This window comes from Daucus carota, chromosome 5, assembly GCF_001625215.2.
Source record: "Daucus carota subsp. sativus chromosome 5, DH1 v3.0, whole genome shotgun sequence".
NCBI lineage: Eukaryota > Viridiplantae > Streptophyta > Magnoliopsida > Apiales > Apiaceae > Daucus > Daucus carota.
The window spans coordinates 32,362,999-32,388,169 of NC_030385.2; the positions used below are offsets into that span (position 1 = coordinate 32,362,999).

The 25,171-nt window shown below is 33.8% G+C and overlaps 5 protein-coding genes across 5 annotated transcripts; 2 read left to right on the forward strand and 3 right to left on the reverse strand.

Annotated features, from left to right (window-relative positions):
- The first annotated feature begins 2,966 nt into the window (after positions 1 to 2,966).
- LOC108223323 (sorbitol dehydrogenase) lies at positions 2,967 to 5,289 on the forward strand. The gene is made up of 6 exons (XM_017397513.2): positions 2,967 to 3,270; positions 3,352 to 3,419; positions 3,590 to 3,826; positions 3,978 to 4,268; positions 4,534 to 4,721; positions 4,910 to 5,289. The coding sequence occupies exons 1-6, from the start codon at positions 3,159 to 3,161 to the stop codon at positions 5,100 to 5,102; spliced, it is 1,089 nt and encodes a 362-aa protein (XP_017253002.1). The 5' UTR covers positions 2,967 to 3,158; the 3' UTR covers positions 5,103 to 5,289.
- A 652-nt stretch (positions 5,290 to 5,941) lies between these two features.
- LOC108223322 (zinc finger CCCH domain-containing protein 63) lies at positions 5,942 to 10,006 on the reverse strand. The gene is made up of 9 exons (XM_017397512.2): positions 9,486 to 10,006; positions 8,779 to 8,874; positions 8,216 to 8,305; positions 8,006 to 8,107; positions 7,682 to 7,828; positions 7,393 to 7,512; positions 7,247 to 7,306; positions 6,525 to 6,622; positions 5,942 to 6,440 (listed from the first exon to the last, which is right to left on the reverse strand). Exons 1-9 carry the CDS (start codon positions 9,837 to 9,839, stop codon positions 6,299 to 6,301), a joined length of 1,209 nt encoding a protein of 402 aa, XP_017253001.1. The 5' UTR covers positions 9,840 to 10,006; the 3' UTR covers positions 5,942 to 6,298.
- Positions 10,007 to 10,831: 825 nt separating this feature from the next.
- On the reverse strand, positions 10,832 to 12,879 carry LOC108224112 (probable serine/threonine-protein kinase WNK4). Its single transcript, XM_017398669.2, has one exon. It carries the CDS (start codon positions 12,389 to 12,391, stop codon positions 10,946 to 10,948), a length of 1,446 nt encoding a protein of 481 aa, XP_017254158.1. The 5' UTR covers positions 12,392 to 12,879; the 3' UTR covers positions 10,832 to 10,945.
- A 2,058-nt stretch (positions 12,880 to 14,937) lies between these two features.
- LOC108223844 (uncharacterized) lies at positions 14,938 to 16,202 on the forward strand. Its single transcript, XM_017398283.2, has 2 exons — positions 14,938 to 15,577; positions 15,666 to 16,202. The coding sequence occupies exons 1-2, from the start codon at positions 15,086 to 15,088 to the stop codon at positions 15,936 to 15,938; spliced, it is 765 nt and encodes a 254-aa protein (XP_017253772.1). The 5' UTR covers positions 14,938 to 15,085; the 3' UTR covers positions 15,939 to 16,202.
- Positions 16,158 to 23,218, reverse strand: LOC108223843 (ABC transporter B family member 28). Its single transcript, XM_017398282.2, has 17 exons — positions 22,742 to 23,218; positions 22,202 to 22,389; positions 22,082 to 22,105; positions 21,891 to 21,992; positions 21,357 to 21,447; positions 20,768 to 20,868; positions 20,636 to 20,686; positions 20,375 to 20,503; positions 20,116 to 20,178; positions 19,757 to 20,036; positions 18,588 to 18,736; positions 18,413 to 18,502; positions 17,360 to 17,494; positions 17,220 to 17,276; positions 17,090 to 17,146; positions 16,551 to 16,842; positions 16,158 to 16,464 (listed from the first exon to the last, which is right to left on the reverse strand). The coding sequence occupies exons 1-16, from the start codon at positions 23,145 to 23,147 to the stop codon at positions 16,606 to 16,608; spliced, it is 2,160 nt and encodes a 719-aa protein (XP_017253771.1). The 5' UTR covers positions 23,148 to 23,218; the 3' UTR covers positions 16,158 to 16,464; positions 16,551 to 16,605.
- Between the last annotated feature and the right edge of the window lie 1,953 nt (positions 23,219 to 25,171).

Here is a 25,171-nt window from a genome sequence, read left to right on the forward strand (position 1 = left end):
ATCATGTTTTTAGTGTCCCGATGTGATTTCTGATTTTCTAATTGTTCGGGCAAACTTTGTGCGCGACTAAAGTCGGGATATTATCTGAGTTTGTGCGATGTATTAGCAGGTTAATGTTAGAGCTAGCATACTGCAATTGTTAAATAAAGGAATAAAATTTGTTATTCTAATTTAAAATTAAGAAGTTTAAATAATATAAAATATTATTCATATAACAATTTTTAAAAATCTTTTTGCTAATAAAATAAGTTCATGTGAATTGTAATACGGCTACGGTATGATTTCTAAAACATAATCAATCTTCAATTTTTTATTTATTTATATCGAGAATTATGATTACCATTCAACTGACATCGACTTAGATTTGGATGTACTTTGTATCATTACCTTTTTTTTTTTGATAAAGCTTTGTATCATTAACTTTTATATATAATTCATCGGGGCTTCTTCTACGATAAATCTAGAGATGTGACTATTATCGAATCCAGATTCATATATATTTCACGTAGTCATGTCATGAATTTTTATGATTTATTGAGAGATTATAAAATTTGGTTTTTTGTATCTTGAAATATAATAATCCCTTGTATGGTATTGTAATTGTCACTGTTTTGAAATAAAGTATTTTTAGTTACTTAATTTTGTTACCCACACCCACTTCATCACCAAATTATATTATCTAATAAAATAATTTTTCTTTGACCACATGTATATATATATACTTAACATATTATCAATGAGAAGTTTCAGTTAAAATATGAGATAATAGAATCTATTTGATGTAACAAAGAGTTATCATATTACCCCTCTGTCCCCCACTATCTCAAATCTACTAAATATTGATAGGTCCCACCACTTTACCAACTTTTCATCTAACTTTACTCATTTTTCATACATTATCTTGGTCTCCGTGTCCCCCCTCCAATGTAAACAATTAAAGGGGACGGAGGGAGTATCTTTTCGTAACGGTAGTTGATCTTTTTCTTGGATCAAATATATTTTAATGGAAAACAAGTGTATTAGTATAAGATTGTTTTTTAGACGGAGTTCAATTATATTTTGGCCTCCTAACTTTTGAACAAAAGAAATCTCATTCTTCGAATATTATACTACAATACAATTTAATATATAAAACTAAATCTCATTCTTCGAATATTATACTATAATACAATTTAATATATAAAACTATTCTGCCAAGAAAATAAATAAATAAAAATTAGTTATTCCATAGTTCGCAAAATAGGAAAGTCGAGTAGCGGCAAATCTTGTCTCTTTCTCTTTTTAATAATAGGAGAAACTGGTCCTTCTCACAAAATAATTTCCTTACAATCATTTCCTCACACTTCTCTTTGTGTAATGGGGTCGTTTGAGTTCTTTTACATCTAAAAACTTATGAAAAATGATTAAAAGATCTCACATTTTCCCATTTTTTTTCTACTTCCCACTACTTTTACTCTATAATTTCTTTTTTATATATTAAAATCAATGAGTCTCGTCACTTCACCCATTTTTCATTTTTTTTAACTAGTTTATATTCCTTCCATTTCTTAATACTTTTCATATTTGTCTTTATCACGTTTGCTAACACACACTTTTAATCAAATATCTTTAATTTCATATTAGTATTAAATATAAGAACTTATGAAAACAATAAGATCACTGTATTTAGTCTTATATATTGGTCGTAAATTAGTAATTTATTAACAATCCCGACACGTCAAACGAGTTAAACCTTTAGCTATGGAGAGAGCACAAATTTCTTAACCTAGATGGCCGGGACGGATGAGTAGTTCCTTGATGTTGGTTGGATTTAAGAAAATTATATTATTATTATTCTAAATTAATTTATAACTTAAATATATTTTGATCAAAAATTATAAATTATATTTATAATTTCATATAAATATCGAAAAATGAAAATGTTATCGTAATATGACAGGGTCAGTGCTTATCTGAAGTGTGGAGTCAGCAATTTTGGATAGTTGTTTCTCATGGGCCCCATAGCTCGCCGCCCTACACGCACGACTCAACTAACTCGTGAGATATCATCTTCATCGCATTTTCATTTTTTAGAGCAAATCCAATACTAGATGTTAGAGCAAGTCCAATGCTAGATGCTTATATATCTATTGCTATTGCTATAATAAGCATCAAAAAATGTTTTTTGGTGCTAAAATAAAACTTGCACTCCAATGCTAAGTTCTATAACTAGTTTCAAATTTAACCAACTCATCAATTTTTACCCAACTTCTATATAGAACCAACTCATTAACTTTTACCTAACTCATTAACTAGTTTCCAATTTCTAGTTATTGATGATGTGGCAACATGGATGGATCCATCCTTGGTTTCAAATATAGAACCAAGGATGCATCTAAGCATGGATGCATCCAAATATAACACTTCTTTGGAGTTGAGTTTTTTTACTTTTGATGCTATAATATAGCAATAGAACCAAGTATAGCATTGCATTGGAGTTGCTCTTATATATCTATTGCTATTGCTATAATATAGAATCAAAAAGTGTTTTTTGGTGCTAAAATAAAACTTGCACTCTAATGCTAAGTTCTATAATTAGTTTCAAACTTGCACCAAAAAGTGTTTTTTAGTTCTAAAATAAAACTTGCACTCCAATTTCTAGTTATCGATGATGTGTCAACATGGATGGATCCATCCTTGGTTTCAAATATAGAACCAAGGATGCATCTATGCATGGATGTATCCAAATATAGCACCCTTTTGAAATTGAGTTTTTTTACTTTTGATGCTATAATATAGCAATAGAACCAAGTATTGCATTGCATTGGAGTTGCTCTTATAGTGTACATGATGTACATCACATATATTTTATGAAGTCAAAAGTTTTAAATTAAATAAATTTATAAAAATATGCATTTATATTTTTCATATTCTAATTTTTGTATTTGTTGCCCAAACGACATCAATAAAGTGATTACCAGTCCTGCACTGTGATTTTCATCTCTGTTCTGGCACCAACATTAAAAAGATAAATGTCGTATTCACCAGAAGTGTACTGTAATGTCTTATCTAAACACCGTAAATAAAAGTGTACAACCCCTATAAATTGTATCCCGGATAAATTTATCGAACTATAGAGATATATACACAAAAAGCTCCAGAAAACACAGAACAAAAAGATGGGAAAAGGAGGAAATGACCGTTCTGGTTCTGGTGAACAGGAGAACATGGCTGCTTGGCTTCTTGGTATTGATACTCTTAAGATTCAACCCTTTAAGCTCCCTGCTCTTGGTTAGTTTCTCTCATCTTTTGTTTTTTGATCTATTTTGTTGATTTTATTTAGTTTATTTTAGTTACCTTTTGACTGTACAGGGCCTCATGATGCTAGAATTAGAATGAAATCTGTTGGTATATGTGGGAGTGATGTTCATTACCTCAAGGTATTTTAATTTTACTTGAAGGGCTGTTGATTTAATATAGGATATTGATTCATCAAGATTCTATAGATTATTAAGAATTTGTGAAAGCCTGAAAAAGTTGAATTAGATAAGACCCTGAAGTGCTTGTTTATGTTTTGATGATAATTTGAACTTATTTTGCACCATTTCAGGAAATGAAATGTGCAGATTTTATTGTGAAAGAGCCCATGGTAATTGGTCATGAGTGTGCTGGTGTCGTTGAGGAAGTTGGAAGTGAGGTGAAGGATCTGGTGCCTGGTGATCGTGTGGCACTTGAACCTGGAATTAGTTGTTGGAGATGTAACCAATGCAAGCAAGGCAGTTACAATTTGTGCCCTGAGATGAAGTTCTTCGCTACACCCCCAGTTCATGGTTCTCTTGCGAACCAGGTAGTGTTCATGGTTTTATTCTTTGATTGGTTTATCTACCTTCCTGTTTAAACGCAAAAATGGTCAAAAATTATGCGAACATTGTGCAAAAATCCTGTCCATTATGTTGAGACATGACTCGCTTCATAGCAACCTTTTTGTCCTATTACAGGTGATACATCCTGCAGATTTATGTTTCAAACTCCCTGATAATGTGAGTTTGGATGAAGGGGCAATGTGTGAGCCTTTAAGTGTTGGTGTGCACGCTTGTCGCCGAGCCAACATTGGGCCTGAAACAAACGTATTAATAATGGGAGCAGGACCTATTGGCCTAGTAGCAATGCTTGCAGCACGTGCTTTTGGTGCCCCTCGGATCATGCTTGTTGACGTAGATGAGTATCGTCTATCTGTTGCGAAGGAGCTAGGTGCCGATTCAGTTGTAAAAGTATCAACTGATATTCAGGTTTCTGTTTCCATCTTTAAAAGATATTATCCAGATATATAACTTTACAATTTACATTTGAAATAAGCTTTTCTCTAAGAGAATTTGCATATAATCTTTTACAAGGGTTAAATTTTAGAACAAGGGTGCAAACATTTAACTTTGTGTGATAAAAACTTTATTTTTCTGTAAGAGGCGTCCTCATCAGTCCCTGCTTACAGACCACATGTTCTATTTAGATTTTTGTGATTGCTTTCCTCAGTACAAGGTTGCAAGTTTTTTGCAGGATCTCGACAAGGAACTTGAACAGATTCACAAGGTTATGGGGGTCGAAGTTGATGTGACTTTTGATTGTGCTGGCTTCACCAAAACAATGTCAACGGCATTACGTGCTACTCGATCAGGAGGAAACGTCTGCCTTGTGGGAATGGGTCATGGTGTGATGAGTGTCCCACTCACCCCAGCTGCAGCTAGGTATGTCACGGTGTCCTTCTGCTTAACACAGTTGTTGTCATGGCTACATTTAAAATCTTGTTTGACTAATTCCGGAGTCCAAATTCACTGATTTGTGTAATCGTAGTATATATAAATGAAGCTTCTTTGGCTGCCTTGAATGTGTATCAATGAGATAGTGATCAATCGTTTCTTACAAATGGATTCAGGGAAGTTGATGTGTTAGGAGTCTTCCGCTACAAGAACACATGGCCTCTGTGCCTTGAGTTCCTTCAAAGTGGTAAAATCGACGTGAAGCCTCTTATAACCCACAAATACGGATTCTCTCAAAAAGAAATTGAAGAAGCCTTTGAGATTAGTGCTCGTGGTGGTAGTGCCATCAAGGTCATGTTCAACTTGTAGGGTTGAAGGGAATCACCATGCCGTCCTCTGTTGTGTTTAAGACAATAATCATCAGACATCCTTTTAGGAAGCTGATTATATGTACCTTGCTACTTTTCAAAGGACAATGTTTTAGAATGCTACTTCATTTGGTTGTAATTGCAATACAAACTGCAACTGTAATGGAATCTGTTTTCTTTAAGACTAATTATCATTGCATAAAATGTTAGTACAGTATATTATCGATTAGCACTAAATCCATCAAGTCAACTAGGGTCAAAATCTGTGAGCCTTTTGTGTTGCTGAGTATGCTCGTCACCGTGCTAGCATTAGCCTTGAAACATGAATAGATGTATCCTTTGACAACCTCAGATCCCCAGCAAAAAGCGCAGTTGCTAATGTATTCTTGCTGCTTACTAATCATTTCAACCCCCTCATTGTCAAATTTAAACCTGTGAGTTATAAGTTTCTTTCCTTCACATCAACTTACCGACCCTCCGAAGCTCAAAGCAGAGTGGCCAAGCAGGTTAATGTGTTCCTATACCAGAATTTACCAAGTTTCCGCTGTCTACTCTACGTCATGTCGTCAACCACTCTAAGAATTGCGTGCAATAATGAACTTGACAACTAAAGATAACCACTTAGCCCTCTTTTGGTATTCTGTTGCGGACACCAACACAGCAGCTTTTCACAACCTTGAGGTACACTAAATATCCAGAAACTTGAAGGGCCTACAGGATGAGATCCCGAGATTTGATTGAGATGGGAGTTGCTGGCTTGTCATTCCAAACAAGTTTCTCATATGGTGACAGATATGGACCACAAGAATGGTGGAAAGAAGCGCATAAAGGAGAACAAGATTCAAGCCAATGAAAGAGGAAGGCCAGCTCCCACTTGGTTACATGCTTGTGAACTACAAGAAATTGTAACTTCGTATACACAGAAAATAGACATGTAACAAATGTTATTTTTCCTATATATAAAACTGCAGTACATACTACTCTTATAAAAGCCTATAGTTGACAACTAAGTATAGGGCACAAACCCTAACTGGCTGGAACAACCTTCAATAAGACAAGGAAAATAGTTATGGCACATTTACATCTTGAGATCAAAACTTCAGGCAGGGTTGTCTTATGACTGATCACAGATCTTGCAGCAATAGAAAGAATATTCATCACCAGAAATGACAAATTAAGGCAACCGGATTACCACACTCATGCAGTCGACGTTGCTTCAGTCAACCACTTCCAGACTCTTACTTCACCAGCTCCGTCACCAGTGAAAAAAAGACCACCTGGACCTATTTGTATGGATCGAATTTCTTGTTTTGAATATATTCTTCCCCTTTCCGAAAAACTAAATCAAAATAAAACAAAATTTTCAGTTTAATGATAGACAAAGCACATGAATAGAGTACTAAGATGTTAAGTATGAACTTACGAGGGCAAGTCATAGACCCGGATTGAGTTATCATTACTGGAGCACATCAATACTGGCTTGGATTCAGCATCGAGCATTCCACACAAGGCGAGCAGACCCTGAGGCAAACAGAGATTACAAGATTAATCCTCATTCCAAAGGAAACAAAGTTGATAGGGAAAAAAGAACAGATATGAAGCATCGTAATTGAATAATGCATTCTAGTACTTGACAACAAAGGGCAGGCATGTAAACAAATTTTGCATCAAAATTAAAATTTTATAGGGAAAAACAGAAACAATATGGTTATTAAAATTTGACAACAAAACATAATGAACATGAAGGATTTCTACAACTAATGACCTAAGATTCAGAAAAAACCTAAGCAATAACATTTTGGCAACCGTAACAGAGCTCGGATTGAGGGTCAAATTTAATATCCAAAATTATTATCTCTTCAATTTACATTGCAGTCCAAATCAGACCAAAAAGATAAGGTGACCCAAAATTTGATAAACTACAAAAATTTTAAAGGTAATATTAAATTGTGCCCAAGACTTTGCAGGCCTATTTTATCCAACAACACGATTACCGTCTAGCATTACAGGATAATTCCAGAAAAGCTTAACAAATGTATCTTCTACCTTAAGTTTGAAAAGTAGCTATTTACTAAACATAAGCAATAAAATTAGAAGCACATATATCATAAGCAGACATAAAAAATATGCTCCATCAAGACATACATGTTCTTCACTGTGTGTGTATGTTACTTCCAAATTTCCACTCTCAGCAGCAAACCAAACCTGCATAACATTAGCAAATTAATCAGCAACTAATTCATTGTATTGCACTCTCCCACATTAACTATAAAAAAGGGAAGGCTCAAAACCTTAATTGTTTTGTCAAGCGAACATGATAAAAGAAACTGATCCCAACAAAGAACAGACATCACAACTGACGAATGTTCTGTCAGAGTTTGCACACATTGCAGAGTTTCAAGACTCCATACCTAAAAGAATATAAAATATGAGACAAAAAAGTAATAAAAATGTTATTCATTCAGGCCTAGTTATAATATTAGTCAAGAGCTATATTACAATTCATACATTACTTAAAAACAAATCTTCGGTTGGAATTTCAGAAATTTTATTATAAAGAAAAAAAATACAAAAACTTACTCTTATAGTCGTGTCCATAGAACCTGAATAGACCTTATTAGCACCAACAACGAGTGTGACAACAGCACTACTGTGACCTTTAAGCGATGCAGCTGGCTCAAAGGAGTTCATAGACACATTATATTTCCATGCGAATATAGTGCCATCCTGCATCAAGAACGTATTATTTTCCATATGAAAAAGGAGTGCACATCTCACATTAACAATAAACAACCACAACCCCACTTTAATAATATTTCAAGAATTAAGATATAGAGTTCTACAAATTAGGATAAATCTTCTTGTACAAGTACCCCTACCAAAATATACTCGTACTAACTATACCTGTGCACCGGCGAAGAGTAAATCATTTCCAACAACGAAAGCATACACTTGACCACCAGGTGCATTAAGACTCAAGTCAGTAGCAGTTTGAGCATTCCATGCCTACCACATCAACAGGCCCAATTAAGTTTAGAATCAGGCAAATAAATTTCGATCCGAAATAGAAACTAACACAGTCAAGAATAATAAATGGATAGTCTTTCACCTCACCTTTACTCCATTTGGTAGACCCACAAATATCCATGGTCCTTCATTTAGCATACAACCAACTTCACCAGCTATATTTGTCACCCCTGCACACTACGGAAAAGTTGTCTTATTTAAGGAAACTAGAATATGTTTTAATCTTTAAGAAATTAAATTAAACAGATATTCTTGGATGATATAGTTTTTTGATAATCAATTATAATCCTTGGCTTTCTTGACTTCTACAAGATACCTTAATAAAAAGGACACCCTTACTTCTTCGATATACAATGTTGTTATATATATATATATATATATATATATATATATATATATATATATATATATATATATATATATATATATATATATTAGACAAAACAAGAATTCTGTAGAAGTTTAACCTTCTCTCTCATTCAAAGTACTATATGTGCAGTGGATGCCACATCATAGGGTTTATAATAACTGTAGAAGATGAACCACAACCTCATCCTCTTTCGACCCCTTAGCTTCCTTATCATGAAGATAAGAAGAAAAAACATTGTTCAAATTTAATAGTCAATCAATGTCGCATTTTTTTTACCAACCTGTCCAGATTGGCAGTCCCAAACTCTGACTGTCTCATCTTTACTCCCTGTATAGAGCTTATCGGACCCGGAAGGCAAAGTTATTCCGCTAATAACCTGTTAAGATAATCCTTAGTTAACATAAGTGCCAAATCGATTTCAAGAGCACAAGTGACCTTATAAAATATGAAGAAATTCCCTACATTAATATATATAGACCCGGATAAAAGGGGAAACACTCAATTTAATAACCATTCAGTTGCTTTACAATATGTATGCAGCCGGTTCTAGTGCTGTTGAAGAAATCAAAAGATAGTTGATGCATGAAAAATCCACAATTTATGAACTAAAACACTATAAAACATTATCTTCCTGCATAACATTAATAAAGTACATACCAGACCATTAAACAAAACCTTATTCTGTCCCCTTGCATAAGGTGCGATTGTACGACACACCTCACAAATATTTTTCAAGGTCCATACTATTTCTCATATATCACGAGGTCTCATATAATACTATCATACATGTACACACACAACTGATTAGTTAGTTGCTTTACACAATATAGTCACAAGTCTGCGAAAGTATTCTACTTCCCTGCGTGTGCGCATTGTAGGGATCAGCAAATAACTACATCTATCATTCTTAACATAACAAAGCACTAATGGGACTATGACAATTTCGATTAGCACGAAAGCAAATAACAGAACCTGAAAGAAAATCACCTTTGTGTGGCCTTGAAGCTGCGTAAGCAACGAAAACGGACCAGTACACCAAGAATGCTTAAACTTACAACCATCACCAAACTTACAATTCCCCTGTATCCAAAAATTACAAACACCGTCCATCTTCTTTGCAGCTCTCCCATGAACTCTCCCCCACTTGTTATTAAAATTAGTGTTTCTCCTTGGAACTTTCGAATGATCATTAGTGAACCCAGCTGGCCTTTTCGAAGAAGCTGCATTACTATTCGACATTCGATGTTGTTGAGGCTGTGATGATAATTCTGTGTGTAAAAAAGCACATGGGTGTCTACTACAATTGCCTGCTCTCCATTGAAAACACACTTTTCGATTCATGTTATTGTTGTTAGCGTTAGGATAGCCCAGCCTTTGAAACACGCCCTTATGCGGGTTTAAAATATTGCGGGTTTAAGGTATGACGAAGAACCCTAATTTTTATAATGTGTTGCAACACAGTTAGAGAAGATGAGTAGCGTAGGTTATAAGTTGGTCAAACATAAGTCATAACTGAGTTGGTTTGCGTGATACGTCTTTAAAAGAAAATTGTTTTTCCAAAGATTATTTTACTTGCAGTAGAATAAATAGCTCGAATTATACCAATATATATGGCCAGTTTGTTTATATTTTTATTTATTTTTAAGCTCATCTTGTATTCAATGTTCTTTTGATCCAATCTTGTTATCCAATGTTTGTTAGTAACTTTCATCCAATGTTTTGTGGGCACAAAACTTGTGTTAGAATTTTTTTTACCATGTATGTGAAATTTTAGAAAAGAAATATAATTGTATATTTTGTAAAATAAACTTTCAAAATATCTTACAAAGTTGATAGTATTAAAATTAAAAAAAAAAAAAAACATTTGTGTGTCTTTATTGATTATTACGATTTTCATCCACCTTGGAATGTGTTTTTTCTTTGTTAAATGTTTATCCACTTGGAATGTGTTTTTTCATTGTTAAATGTTTGACATTCTGTCGTCTACAGCTTGACTCTGTCAAATGTCAATGTGATCACAATTTTGAACATATAGAGTACAAATAATGCAAGGCAACTCCATGAATTTTTACATCCTACAACTGTAATTCTTTTGTTATTTGTAATACCAATCTGTTGTTATTTGTATACCAATCTGGACAATTTATATTCTCATATTACAGATCAATATTTAATTAATGAAGTTTACTGCTAACACAAAATGATGTTAATTATAGTAAAGTGAGAATCATTTATCAAAAATATATTCAACATTAAAAGAACAAAAGTTCTACTGATACAAGATGAAAGGAGATGGATTGCTATAAGGTGTAACAACTAATAAGAAGCTGACAGAAAACTAACTAAAAGAATTGCATTGAAACAATAGGAGATCCATACACCACAAGCATAACACAAACTACTGGTGACAAAAAAAACCAGATACTAGGTGACAAATACCATCTCCTTTACCTAGACAGAACTGATTTTGAAGGAACAGGCATCCTTCCACTTAACCAACTCTTCTTGTCATTCTCATGTGCCTCTTCACTCTTCCTCAAGAGATCCCGACAGGACTGCAAGAAGTGCTGATCGTTTTCAGCTGGAGCATTCTCCTCAGATGAACGGTTTACTCCTCGATTTGATGATTTCCAGCCACGAACTAGTTGAAAAAGCAATGTATCCATCAACTCTCTGGTGGGGGGAATATCTTCCATCGAGAGCTCTTCGTTACATGAAACCAACTCCTCAGCCACAGATTCTGCATTATCAATTTTAGGGAAAAACGTATACTCAAATTTGAGCCTCTTGTGCAGTCTTGCATCCTTCACGAGTAACACAAACGAAATTGAGTTGTCATCTGCTTTCTCTCCCCTCAATCTCCATTCCTTATTCCCTTTGGATATATAAAACTCTGTAACCAATACACGATCTCCCTTGGCATTTGTTGACCACGTGCTTTCCCAGGAAACGTTTCCACAACCTGAAGATATCTGACTAGGAGCTTTAGACTTGGGCTGCAACAAGTTTGCATCGATGAACTTGGGACACTTGGAAGGCTCTTTCGAATCATCATAGGAAAGGAATGGATGTTTTAAAAGCTCAGTGGCAGACAACCTCTGAGATGCAGGTGCCAGGCACTTCTCAATAAAGTCCTTTGCTTGCTGATTCTTCACTTTCTCAAGGGCAGCAGGCTTCACACCAGATGCAATCTTCTTATATCTCTGTCCCGCATTCGTGCACTCGCTATACGGATACTCACAAGTAAACAACTCCAACATACACATCCCAAAAGCATAGATGTCGACAAGTTGATCACCAGCACCTTCAAAGACCTCAGGTGCCACAAACTCCGGTACAAACCCTCCAACAGCCTGCTGTGAAATCATCGCAAACCCAAGCCCACCAATCTTAACCTCCCCACCATTCCCATTAATGAACAACTCATCACAATTCAAATCACCATGAATCACAGGAGGACTCCGCGAATGCAAATAACACAACCCTTCCAAAATCTGCCTAGCCCACTTCTTAATCGCCTTCATGTCAACACCCTTATGCTTCATCCTAAACTTCCTCAAACTCCCCGAGCTACACGACTCCGTAATCATATTCACAGTCTTATTCTCAACATCCACCCAAGAACCCAAATACCTAGCCACATTCCCATGCTTCAACAACCTAATACTCGCCAATTTCTCACGACAAAAACCCGAATTCAACACATCATCACTCAAACAAAACTTATTCCAACAAACCTCAGTCCCATCATCCTTATCAAAACCCTTATACACAGCCCTAGAATTCCCAAACCCCAAAACCTCATCATATCGTATATACCTATTATTCGGAGACTCCTCCACTACACAATCCTCTTCAACATCAAGATCCAATTTTGATTTCACACAAGCCATAAAAACGAAATCTATCAAACACCCAAATCAAAGAATCAAAAAAAAGAGAGATGAGCTACTCACAAAACAGGCGCTAAAGAACAAAGCGGCGTCGTTCAGAGAATGCTTCGATGGCAACAAAGAAAGAAACGATGGCACAACGAAAGCGAAATCGACAAGCTTCGAAATTTCTTTGAAGGGCTTTGAAGTAGAGACTAGAATTGCAGTTGTGCATCTTGATTCATTAATTTTCAAGAAGCTGTTGCTGCTGATCAACAAAGAGATGGATGAATAACAAAGCAAACGAATAACAAACCCTAAAAGAATGAACTACTCTAGGCTCCGCAGAGTTGGGTATTTATATACACAAATGTCAAATTTATCGCAACACAATCGTGTTTGATTCTGAATAGGAGACTATTCTAAAATGGACGGTTTGGATTGAGATACCTAATTGATTTCACACGAATCCCTAATGGGTCTATCATTTGTTATTCGGGTTGGACTAGGTAATTGGGTTGGATCTGGACTCCTGTTTCGAGTTTGTTCGTAAACTCTTTGAATCAATGGAGAAGCGAGGGTTATATAAAGGAGAAGCGAGGGACGTGTAGGTGGCGCTCCTCAGAGCGCTCCATCTGATTTTTCTAATTTTCTGGAATTTTTGGATGAAAAATATCAAAAATTAGAACTACCTTTTTTAGTTTCACGTATATTAGAAGTAAGTTTCAGAATCTGATTTTGTTTCATGTTATTTATAGAATATAGTAGCTTGAAAGTTTTAAGTTGATTTTGTTTCAGATTATTTGATTATGAGACTATCTTTTTTAGTTTCAGGTAAATTAGAACCAAGTTTCAAAATCTGATTTTGTTTCAGATTATTTATAATATAGTAGCTTGTAAATTTTAATTTGATTTTGTCTCAAATTATTTAATTATGGGGCTACCTTTTTTAGTTTCAGGTATATTAGAATCTAGTCTCACATCTGATTTTGTTTCAGATTATTTATGAAATATAGTAACTTGAAAGTTTTAGTTTGATTTTTTTCAGATTATTTAATTATGAGAAAGAGTAGCACACAAGTCTATCTGCAACTATAAATACCCCTGTAGATTGTAGGGTTTTAGATCATCTAAACACAACCTACTCTCTTTCAATACCACAACCCTACCTCTCTCTGTTGATAGTTCTCTTGCTCGATTTCTAACTTGGTGGTGTAGTTCTTCGACAATGATAAGTGAAAGATGTTTATACAGTATTAAAAAAAAATAAAGATTGTTGCAAGGAAAAGTAGTTATAGACCGCTATGTGGGAGTCGACAAATCTAAACACGAGAAAAGAATATAGTCTTGACATGATATTGATGGATTATATCAATAAATTAACTATCAGTAATGTATGTTTGTTGATTATTCTTTTATAATATTTGTTTTGTTTATCGGACATGTTTGTTGATGTTAATTTTTATATGATTTACTTTGTATACATGAAAAAATTATTCATGCATAATCTGTTTGCTCCGTTCAAGCAATTTTTAAGTGAAGGTTGTTTATACAGTACTTTATTTTATTCTATAAAAATTAACATTGCATCATTAATATATTTTTTATAGGTCGCCGCAACGCGCGGCTTCTCGACTAGTTTAAATTTAAATGAGATTTATGATAGGACGGACTCTTTTTTCTTAGGTTAGGATGGATTATTTTTCAAGTAATTTTTTTTTAGAGCAATTATTTTTCAAGTAGTTGCTTTTTTGAATAATAATTCAGTTTTTCTTAGGTTATGATGGATTATTTATCAAGTAGTTGAATTTTTAAATAATAATTTGTAATACTAAAATTTGCTTCAGTCACATATTTTTATCATTCCCAATTTTTTATATTTTATTTTAAAAAATAAATATAAACAATATTTTTTCTTGATTATAACGCATTTTATTTAAAAACAAACACCAATTTATTTTTTTTTGTCATAACGTATTTTATTTGAAAACAAATATCAATCATCGATCAACTCTAACTCTAATATACTGTATTTTAGTTTGATAAAAACACTAATAATGTAACCTCTTTTAATTCTGACGTTATCAATTTCAAACAACATAAAATTTATACTCCTTCTGTCTCATTTAATTCTATACATTTCTTTTAGTGCCGCATCGTGTTCCCAATGTATACTATCAGAGGAAGTATGAGATAAATAATATCATACAAATAAGTAATTATAAAATATGGAAAATATAATTCAAAACAAATCAAAAAATACATTATAACATATTAATATTAGAAAAATATTTACAGATACATAATAAAAATATCTATTATTTATACTACCAGTTTACAATATTAATAAAAATAAATTTGTAAGAGAAAATGTTGTCGGATTTAATCAAATTTTTATCAGGATAGAATTATCCATTCAAAAAAAATGACATCCAAAATATCAAACAAATAATAAAATAAAATTTCCCGCACCTATTTAAATCTAGCACATATACGCTACAATCCCCAAGTAGGAGAAAACACCTGCTTTAAAAAAGAAAAGAAAAAAGATAAGGTCCAGTTTGTTCAGCAATAGAAGAAAACCCAGCCTCATATCCTAACGTGCATGGCTGCAACAAAGCCACAACTCCCACAAGATATCTTCATACAGTGCTTTACAAAAGTGAATCCATTCGATTCAGAAACATATCTAAAAAGCTTCAAACACCCTCAACTATGGGGTGCCATATTCATTCTTTAAATCCTCAGATCCTCTGCAGAATTTACAACAGAAGATCACCAAAAGAGCACTCATCACCATATTTGAATGTTTTACAACTTCAACCAAAGTTTAGGATTAATAAAACTATAGCCTTTTCGTCAAATCAACAAGATCCTATTCCCACCATCACCTCAGTCCCTCCAACTCAACTGCAAGAACCCAGTGCTTTTACTATTGAATTCAAGACTCTTGAATCTTGCAAACTTGGTATTGCTAGTTATCCTGATTTCAAATACAACGCGCAAGGGGGTGAAGGTATTGGCAAAGGAACAAACATTAAAGAATCAAATGTTGAAACCATGGTTGATTTTGATGTGAAAACACTCTATATTCCACCATTGACAACTGCAACGACAAAGTTCTTAGGGTTGCCTTTGCCGCCATTTCTGAGAATTGATATTGTCCCTCAGTTGTTCAAAGGAAGCATAAACACAAAATCTGGACAGGTGTCTACTATAATATATTCAATAAACTATCCTTGCAGTACTACATTCTATGAATTCTGAGACAGATATGATTTTTAATCTTTTTCAGGTGGATCTCAAGTTCAAGGCGGAATTTTTGTTTTCTATAGGTAGCATCTATAAAGCTCCTCCACTACTTGTGGAGACAGTGTTGACATCAGAGGAATCAAAGGGGACAATGAAAGAGGGAAGAGGAGAAAGAATGGATACAGAAGGACGGTGCAGATTGGTAGGGGTTGCCACAGTTGAGCCGATCGATGACTTCCTTTTGGATTCTTTCCTGGGACTTCCTACTGAATGTCTTGCCGACTTGAATGCTTTAATCTCTTTTACAACCATTTAATAGTTTGTCTAAAGTACTTGAGTAGCAAGGAGGTAAAAAGAAAGCCTTACTATTTATTTTGTACTGGAACTAGGATAGGAAACTACTGTACCCTCCGATAATTCCTGAAAAATTGGATGAGTGGCCTGCAAATTGTAAAGATCTTCCCCATCAGTAGGAAACAACATAGTTTCTTGATCTTGAATGTAAATCAGCTTAAACAAAAAAAAACCTTACACATGGTGCTTCAGAAGCTATTTTGCTTTAACAGAAGACCTTTCACTATTAATGTTAATCAGATACAGAAAATGTCTACATGTGGCGCAAATCAGCCTATGCTTTGCGTATAAGCAGATAAAAAACATGAATCTTGTATACAGGAAAAGAGTGCTTATATACAGATTAGCAGGTTGTGGGATGATTAAGAGGATCATTTGTTTATAACACCATATATATAAATGTTACTTCAGGAATTTCTCTGTCATCTTCAGGAAAATCATCATGTCACCTACTTTAAATCATGATTTTTGGCACTATAGGAGAATACCTGCATAAAAATAAATTTGCCAAGTTGTATGTAAGTTCCGACTTTCCAGTTTTCAGGAAGAGGCTATATTAATATGTGTGACTTACATAGTGATGCCTCCCAAGTCGATTACAAAGTAATGATTTTTAAATAATCATCACTTCACTCAAATGCAAGCCTTTGAGTCCCCACAAGAGAAGCATATTGACCCTTCCTATCTAACAACTCAGAATGGGTCCCAAGCTCTGCAATAGTACCATCAGAACAAAGAGCAATTTGATCTGCATTTTGAACTGTGCTTAACCTATGAGCAATCACCAATGTAGTCCTTCCCTTCATAAGGTGATTCAGAGCACCCTGAACCAGTTGCTCACTCACAGTGTCTAAGGCACTTGTGGCCTGCACAGCAAGGAGACAAGTCAATGTTACTAATTTCCAAAATGACAGAACAGAGAACTAAATAAGTTATTATATTAATTTTATTATCTTTCGATTCAATTATGTTGATTACTAGAAGTACAATGTTGCTGACAGCCTTGACTTCATAAAGCACAACCATAATAAGGTTTCTATGGCACTGTCAAAGTACTGCTATTTTTCACTCAACTTGTTACAAATTGACACACACATATATATATGATGTTACCTCATCAAGTATTAGAAGTGGGGAATTCTTTAGCAAAGCCCTAGCAATAGCAACTCTCTGCCAACGGGTAAAAGGTTAGGAAAGAATACATCAATATCTAAGGGCATGCAGAGTGTAATGCTAGCTTTACCTGTCTCTGTCCTCCACTTAACAGACCACCTCTTTCACCAACAAGTGTGTCATAGCCCTTTTCAATCAAAACATAAAGCAGATTAAGAACAATACTAGCAATATATATATATTTTTAAGTACACTCTCGTGATGACATACCTGTGGAAGTGAAACTATGAAATCATGAGCATTTGCGGCTTTTGCTGCTTTTATTACTTCATCCTTAGATACATAATCATCTGGGAGTCCATATGCGATGTTTTCTCCCACGGATACCGAAAATAGTACCGGTTCCTAGGAGATTTTAATAGATAATATCAAACAATTTGAATAAAGGAAGCTGCACGAGTCGACTTGACCTACATTGATTCAAGGTTGGCACAACCCAACACATTTCCTTTAGGATTACTAGTTTCTCAAGAGAAATTATACTTTATCAGGTGATAACAGTAAAAGGAGCTGCATAATTATTTTTTCTCTATTGTGCCTACTAAATAGTGAAACCACGAACCTAGAAACATTAAAAACTACTATAAAAGTAGTATGACGTACTTTAAGATGGTTGACAATTGACATTACTTTGAATTCTGTTGTAGTTGAATCGACAAAGTTGTTAAAGGCACGTTAATTGTGCAAGGAGTGTGACTAGAAAAAGTGAGTCGGTTGTCGGTTTGATTTTGAAATTGACAAAAACAGCTGGTGAAGCACACTTACACGCTAAAAGGCGCACATAGGTAGTCAAGACAAAAACAGCCTTAAAAGAAGAGGGGGGGACCCTATCTTCACAACCACCTCAAATGCAACTCATGGAGCTTATTCTTCAACTCTTAAGAGATGAAGTTGATCAAGAGGAAGAGCAAGGAATTTGAGGGCAGGAGACTGAGCTAAATTACTCCGAAACTTGTAAAATTGTTAAACACTAATGATTGACGCTTCGTTGTCAATATTCTAATATGTTGGATATGCTCTATTATGTTTGCAAGTTAAGAGTAATGCCAAATATTATTCTTGTTTTGAAATTTGTGATTAAATTTTCTACTGGCAGAGAAATCTGTATTTTTTCCCGACAAAAGTGTGCGATTAATGGTGCTTCGCAGGTTTGGCTTCAAAACTGTGTCTTGTGCCGTCTAAGCATGATCCTTAAACAACACTGGACAAAGGATCATGCAATTCATATTAAGTGTTTAAAAAGAGAGAAGTTCAAAAAATTACTTGATTTACTATGGAGACAACGCGAGCCCATTCACTCTTATCAAATGTCCGTAGGTCCTCCCCGGCTACTGTGATTCTACCACTTGTTGGCTGCAAGAGATTGTTATATAACTGTAACAAACCACGAAAATATAACACAATATAACAATAGCCAGCAAAGGTTTTGAAAATAAACCTCATAGAATCGTGCCAATAGTTGAACTATTGTACTTTTTCCTGCACCACTTGGACCAACCAGAGCAGTTACTGTTCCACATTTTAGCACCAGATTCAGACCTTTTAGGATTTCCACATCAGACCTCAGAGGATAAGAGAAGTGCACATCTGCAGACAAAAAAGATAAAAAGCATTTTAGTAGCCTAGACGAAATATGTAAACAAGAAAAAGAGTTCTCTAGTGAGCCATTAAGCTAAATTACTGTCAACAGATGCTCATTTAACCTTGAGCCTTTACCAATTTTTTGTATGACACTGGACTGAGGTAACTCAATTTTCTCCATCCTTCTGTCTGGTTTTGAGTGTATGAGAAACAGAAGACTTGACATAGTATCAAGATTACCACCTCTGTGGAGAATCTAATTCCCAAGTTCAACTTATAATTCATAAAACACATATTCAATACCAATAAGGTAAGGCTTAAACATATTTCCAACCTGCTGTTAGAAAAAACTAAGTGCTTGTTTGGCTTCATAACTAAAGACAAAAACAGTTTTCAGAAAACAAGTCTTGGTGTTTGTTCCACTTTTCAAAAAACAGTTATTAGGAAATAAATAAATAGAAAAGAGTTTTCAAAAAACATGAAAATGTTGTCTCTGAAAACAAATAATAATACCAAACACCACCTGAGTTTCTTTACTTTTTTCTTTACACGAAAAATAAGCTTTGGTGGTTCAAACTGGACTAAATATAATTGTGAAACTGAATTTGAGCAACTTATTGAATTGGTAGTTTTATTGCTTGCTCCTATTGAGCTCCAGAAGATATGACTATTCTAATGGAAAAGAGGCATAATGAATAGAACAAACCTTAAGCAAATTAAATAATGCTGAACTGAATATAGGTGTAGAGTTTATTAGATATCTATATAATGGGACGATAATAGCTAAGAACATATAAATTTAAGGCAAACCAGTTTTAATCTCAAAGTCACTAGTCAAGGAAAAATGTACAGTAATATGTCTTCTTACTTTTTACAGAAAGAAAGATAACATTTATGTTCATACTCTAAAAAGTATATTTGTACTGCAACAAGAAGCTATTATAAGTTTAGAAAGTCAAAGATGTATGAAATTTGCAGGATAAAGTGCATTAATAGCAGTGTACAAAATGTGTCATGTAAAAATACCTTCAAGATATATATCACCACATCTTGCAAGATTTTGCACATTGCTATCTCCTTTCAGGGATGACATGTAACTCATATTCTTAGACCGATTATCTCCATCTGGATCACTGACAAAAAACATGTCAAAGCTTTTATCAAGGGCATCTTTTTTCTTAATATCTTTTCTCAAACCATAAGCAAGGGCTTCATCAACTTCAGCACCCGATAAAACAGAATTTATTCTCTCTGTAGCAGCAAAAGCTCCACGAAGATCTCCAAATGTGTTAACCAGCCCTTGAACCTAAGATACTCGAAATCAAAACATTGTGTAGAAGACAAGAACCAAAAAAAAAAAAAGGGAGTGCCTGGTAAGAACTTACAGCAAAAGTCAGCGTAAATGTGTATCCAATAAAGGAAGCCACAGTTCCAACTGAGAGCTCACCCTACATGAAACAAATGTGTTGCTGTTAGAAAGATAAATGCTTGCCAATACCCACACGTATGATAGTCTGACGGTGTCATCCTAAAATTTATTAGATAGATGATTACTGGAAAGTCTTTTAGTGTGGGAAGTATAATCAGACTTACTAATATATAATATCAAGAAGATGAGTACATTGCTTTAAGTCAAGTTCTTACAGCTTTTACTTTGCTTCCTCCGAGACAATATAAAGCCATCAACGATAGATAAACTGCAATTCTAGTCAGTGATTCATTAAATGCTTTAAAAATCCCGAGCTTAATTCCACTATTTTGATAAGATTGCACCTGTCAATTTCAACAAAAAGATGTTGAGTGCATGATGAAGAAGGTACTGGCTTAATTAAAAAGAAAAGTTATCCTAAGAACATGGTCCATATAATAGTCATGACATGAGTTCAACATATGGAAGTGTCTAACCTGGTCACCGAACATTGACATTTGACGTTTCTCTCCACCAAATGATCTTACCTGCATGCAAAATAAATGACCTTGACTTTTCCTTCACTCAGAACCATACAGAACTACATTATATTCCTCATGATATCTTACAGTGCGTATAGCAGAAAATGTTTCAGTTACACAATCCGCTATGTATGCTTGGGCCGCACCATGAGCTTTGAAAACATTCATAGTTGAGCGCTTGTATAATGCTGATGGCACACAACATCCAGATTACAAATGACAAAATGAAAGTAAAATGAAAGATACCAGATAACATCCAAACTTGTAAATGATCAATAGAAAATTTACTGTCTTAAGATTTATGTATAAAGCAAAAGGATTAAATGTTCAACTTGCAAGCTTATTTACAGAAACACTATTTCATGTTGTAGTTTAGAATAAACTACACTACTCCATCTATAGTATGAATTTTATAGCACACAAAAGGAACCCATGGAAATTTCTCTAATTATATAATCGATAGAGAGCAAACAAAGTATTTGCTAATCTTTCAATAAATTTGAATTTTGAAGATGGCCGTGATGATTAATTTGTTGTATATAAAACTTTATATTTCATGTCTATATGGTGTTCACAAGGAAGATCCGATAACGAAATCCAACCACAGGCTTCATTTCACAAAATTAAGCACAGTAGTGTTGGCAGGGAGCACAGTAAAGGATTATTAAGAAATTACCGACTAAAACAGAGACGACAAGCATAAGTACAGCCAAAATTGGTGCAAGTTGTGGAGCAAGAACAAACAGTAAGCATATTGTTCCAGTAACCTGCAAATAGAAAAATTATATATAGAAGACATAGCACTATTAGATTACTTTATAAGTTCTCTTAAGATCGTAATGCATAGTACTGTATGTAGAGACTTGTGATCTGTGTGCTATCGTAAGTTCATCCTCTTTTAAACTTGAAAACCCTTGCCACTACTGTTTATCAGCTGTAATAGTATATTAAACATTACATGAACAATGTTAAATATGATTCCGCTGTGGGTTATCAACCCACCCTTAGTACCGAAATGGGTACGTTACAAGAAAGAATTACTTCGACGAAAGAGGGGGAGGAGAGTTTAACATGGTTGATTCAACCTGGGAGCGCAAATTCTATCATGCTTACGACTTATGAGGAATTTGAAAAGGTAAGTTTTTTCATGGAAGGAAAGAGAAATGAATCAACACAAAAGCTCACTTTTACTTAGTGTAGAGTAGCTTGCCTCAGATAGTGCCCTGAAACCACGATCCCTGGAAATGTTATCACTCACAATACTTTTCAGTGATCCCAAGTCAGATGTCAATAAAGCAGTGAGTTCACCCACCTGTAATAAACAAACCACAGATTGACAAATTCTGACATTATCATCTGCAAATTCACTTCTTAGCTATATTCACAAATATTAATTGTTACCTTGTACCGGTCAAAAAACTCCACCTTCATCAAAAGATAGCAGCAATGAGTTCTCACGTTAGATCTCGACAAAGGATTAATAAGCACATTTATAAATAAAACCAAATACAACAGATATACCTTGCGAATCAATATGCTGCTAAATATCCGAGCTCTTAAACTGGACATGACATTTTCCCATATGGTGTTCATATTTACAACAAACATAACAGTGAAGATCGGCTCCAAAGCATACAAAACTCCCACCTTACTCAACAGTATCCAAAGAGGCTCTGGCCTTGCCCCAATCAGAACTTCAAAAAATCTACCTACATATAGCCACAAAATATAATACCCAATTATATCTAGTTACAATCAATTTCAGCTCAATTATACCGGACCAATAATACAATTAAAGATGTAGGGTTCAAAAATTTCTCGAAAACCAATCAAAAAGTTATCAAAACTAACTATAAATAATCCAACAACTGTTAACAAAATGAAACAAACAATATCAAGATAAAGAATGTGTACATAGTGAATTGGATTATATATAGCCAATTATGCTGAACATTTCATATACATTATATATCGATTGTAAAAAAATGCAGAACAACTGTTCTCAACAGCGCGAGACTATACATTTACAATAGCAATGAACAAGAGAGAAAGAGGGGTTACCAGAAAATATAGGCATAGAGAGAGTACAAGTAGAACAACCAAGAAGACTAGCAAATGAAGCCAATAGCCGGAGTTTATGTGGGACCAGGAGGGCCCACAACAGCCCCCAACTAATAGCAGAAGTGGGTGTCGGCAGCTGGTGGTGTTGAACTATGTCAGAGGAATCGAGATCATCGTTGGAGGGAACGATGGGGTCAGAAGCTGGGCCACTGACATAAGCCAGACAAACTGGAGTTGTTGCTGTTAAGGTTGTAGGAGAAGAAGATAGGTGGCTTGGGAATCGTGCAATTGGTAGGTGGGGCCCGCTAGCGCGAGAATGAAGGAGAGGGGGTTGAGAGAAAGCATAACGTTTAGTGGGGGTGCTGCGGGGGGAGAATAGGGGGAGAGATGAAGTGGCTAACATCATTTTCTTCGTCGACTGTGACGATGGAGAGATTCAATACAATGGGTGGTGTTGCAGAGTTTTGAGTTTATATATGTTTGTTTACTGTCCATGTAATATTGTTTTTATATTTTTGCTAAATTACTGTATGTAACTTGTTACCGCCTTGCACACACAAGTCAATTTGTAATTGAGCTCCACTCATTTTTCTCTTCATTTATTCGATCCAAAAGTTAAGCAGATTTAAATAAGAATAAATGTCAATCATGAGATTTTTATCATTTATATGTATATTTTTAAATTTTATTTTTGACAAATATGGCTATATTTTAAAAATAGATCTATTAGACCAATTTATTTTTAAGAAAATCAGATTTAACTGATGTGATAAAAATATTTTAACTAAGAATCACAAAATTTTGAAATAAATATATATTTAATAAAATTTAAAAACAGATCTATTAGACCAATTTATTTTTAAGAAAATCAGATTAACTGATGTGATAAAAATATTTTAACTAAGAATCACAAAATTTTGAAATAAATATATATTTAATAAAATTTAAAAATAGATCTATTTTTATTATAATTTTTAATGTAATGTAATATAAATTATTACCAGAATAATAAATTTTAAAGCTAAAAATTTGTAAACTAACTCAATTATTGATTTTAAAAAGTTTAATATTCTAATTTTAATAAAATAAAAAATATATAAAATTAATACTTGACATGTTACTTGAATATGACGGATTTGTACCCGGCGCAAACCTAATTCCACACTCACGCTCGAGTATAAAATAGGAACATAAATAATTAAAAATTTCTTAATTTCTACATATATCCCTTTAAGATGATATTATATAACAAATATATAATTTTTTCTAGAATTTTAGAATCATTTCTTTTTTTATTTAAAATCATCAAGATCATGTTAATATCAACTTCAGAACAATTTTGAAAAAAAAAGTGTTCTTCAATGGATGTCACTTTTGCAAGACCATCAAAAATGTAGTCTACCTAGTTTACAATAATAATCCACTTAAAAAAATATTCTACATATTTAAAAACTTTAATAATAATAAAATTATATTATATTCATATTTATTATATTAATTATTTTAATTGAATTACTCTGTATGAATAGAATTATTATTGGAAACAAAAACCAAAACTAAATAATGATACATGTTGCAATTTTAGTCTTTGAAATATAGATTAGTGATAACTTAAAAAAAATAACAACACAATGTAATTGGAGAATTAATTTCAGGGAAGGAAAAAAAAAAGTGATATCCTGAATTGAACTCACCTCAAAAGAGTCTCTGGTCTAGAAGTGCGCAAACAGAAAAGATGTGTATATGTTTGGCATGTAATTAAATAATAAAATTTAATTACATAATGTAGCTTACTGGATTTTCGAAAATCCACTTTAGGCCAATATTTTATTTAATTGCACCTTACACCTTATTGGTTCAAAATGAAAATATACAAAATTAACGGAAGGGATGCAAAGTGACACGTCAAACGAACCAAAAGGATGCAAAGTGTAATTATATAAAGTATTAGCCTTAATTGTTTTTTTGAAAATTCAGTAATCTGCCTTCTGCACTTAACTCTAAAATTTCTCCATGCAATAATTTATTCAAATAAAGGATTCACTATGAACTTGGATATAATAATGTGATAATGTTATCCGATTTTTCTTTTCCTCACCCGTCATGATTTTGTAATATATTGATTATAGCTAGTCGTTAATCAAAATACTACAAGCTTAGGCGAGAATAATCAGAGATTCTTCGATATCACTATTCTCTTGGAGGCTAAGTTAGAAATTATTCAAAAAACTTCTTTTTCAAACTTCTTGAAAGAACATAACATGCTCACAAGACACTTCCAAAATTTAAGAACTTCAGTTAAAGACTGGAATAAAAAAATGGTCATAATAAATAATAAGCATGTATTAGAAAGAACACTACTAATGATTGACATCTCTTTTCAACTTAACAGTGATGGTATATAAGAAGACTTTCAGAATCTTCAAATAC

Bases quoted from the DNA above. Each gene is read 5' to 3' on its own strand.
- LOC108223843 (XM_017398282.2), bottom strand. From the start codon at position 23,147: ATGATGTTAGCCACTTCATCTCTCCCCCTATTCTCCCCCCGCAGCACC. The intron at 18,503-18,587 runs GTTTATTTTCAA...AATCTCTTGCAG, and splicing joins TATTGGCACGATTCTATGAG to CCAACAAGTGGTAGAATCAC. The intron at 17,495-18,412 runs GTAATTTTTTGA...AAAATCTCCTAG, and splicing joins TTGTCTCCATAGTAAATCAA to GAACCGGTACTATTTTCGGT.
- LOC108223844 (XM_017398283.2), top strand. From the start codon at position 15,086: ATGGGGTGCCATATTCATTCTTTAAATCCTCAGATCCTCTGCAGAATT. The intron at 15,578-15,665 runs GTGTCTACTATA...AATCTTTTTCAG, and splicing joins TAAACACAAAATCTGGACAG to GTGGATCTCAAGTTCAAGGC.
- LOC108223322 (XM_017397512.2), bottom strand. From the start codon at position 9,839: ATGAATCGAAAAGTGTGTTTTCAATGGAGAGCAGGCAATTGTAGTAGA. The intron at 7,829-8,005 runs GTATAGTTAGTA...TTCTTGATGCAG, and splicing joins TACTCTTCGCCGGTGCACAG to GATGGCACTATATTCGCATG. The intron at 6,623-7,246 runs GTATGTCTTGAT...TGTTTGCCTCAG, and splicing joins ACACACACAGTGAAGAACAT to GGTCTGCTCGCCTTGTGTGG.
- LOC108223323 (XM_017397513.2), top strand. From the start codon at position 3,159: ATGGGAAAAGGAGGAAATGACCGTTCTGGTTCTGGTGAACAGGAGAAC. The intron at 3,420-3,589 runs GTATTTTAATTT...GCACCATTTCAG, and splicing joins GTGATGTTCATTACCTCAAG to GAAATGAAATGTGCAGATTT. The intron at 3,827-3,977 runs GTAGTGTTCATG...GTCCTATTACAG, and splicing joins ATGGTTCTCTTGCGAACCAG to GTGATACATCCTGCAGATTT.
- LOC108224112 (XM_017398669.2), bottom strand. From the start codon at position 12,391: ATGGCTTGTGTGAAATCAAAATTGGATCTTGATGTTGAAGAGGATTGT.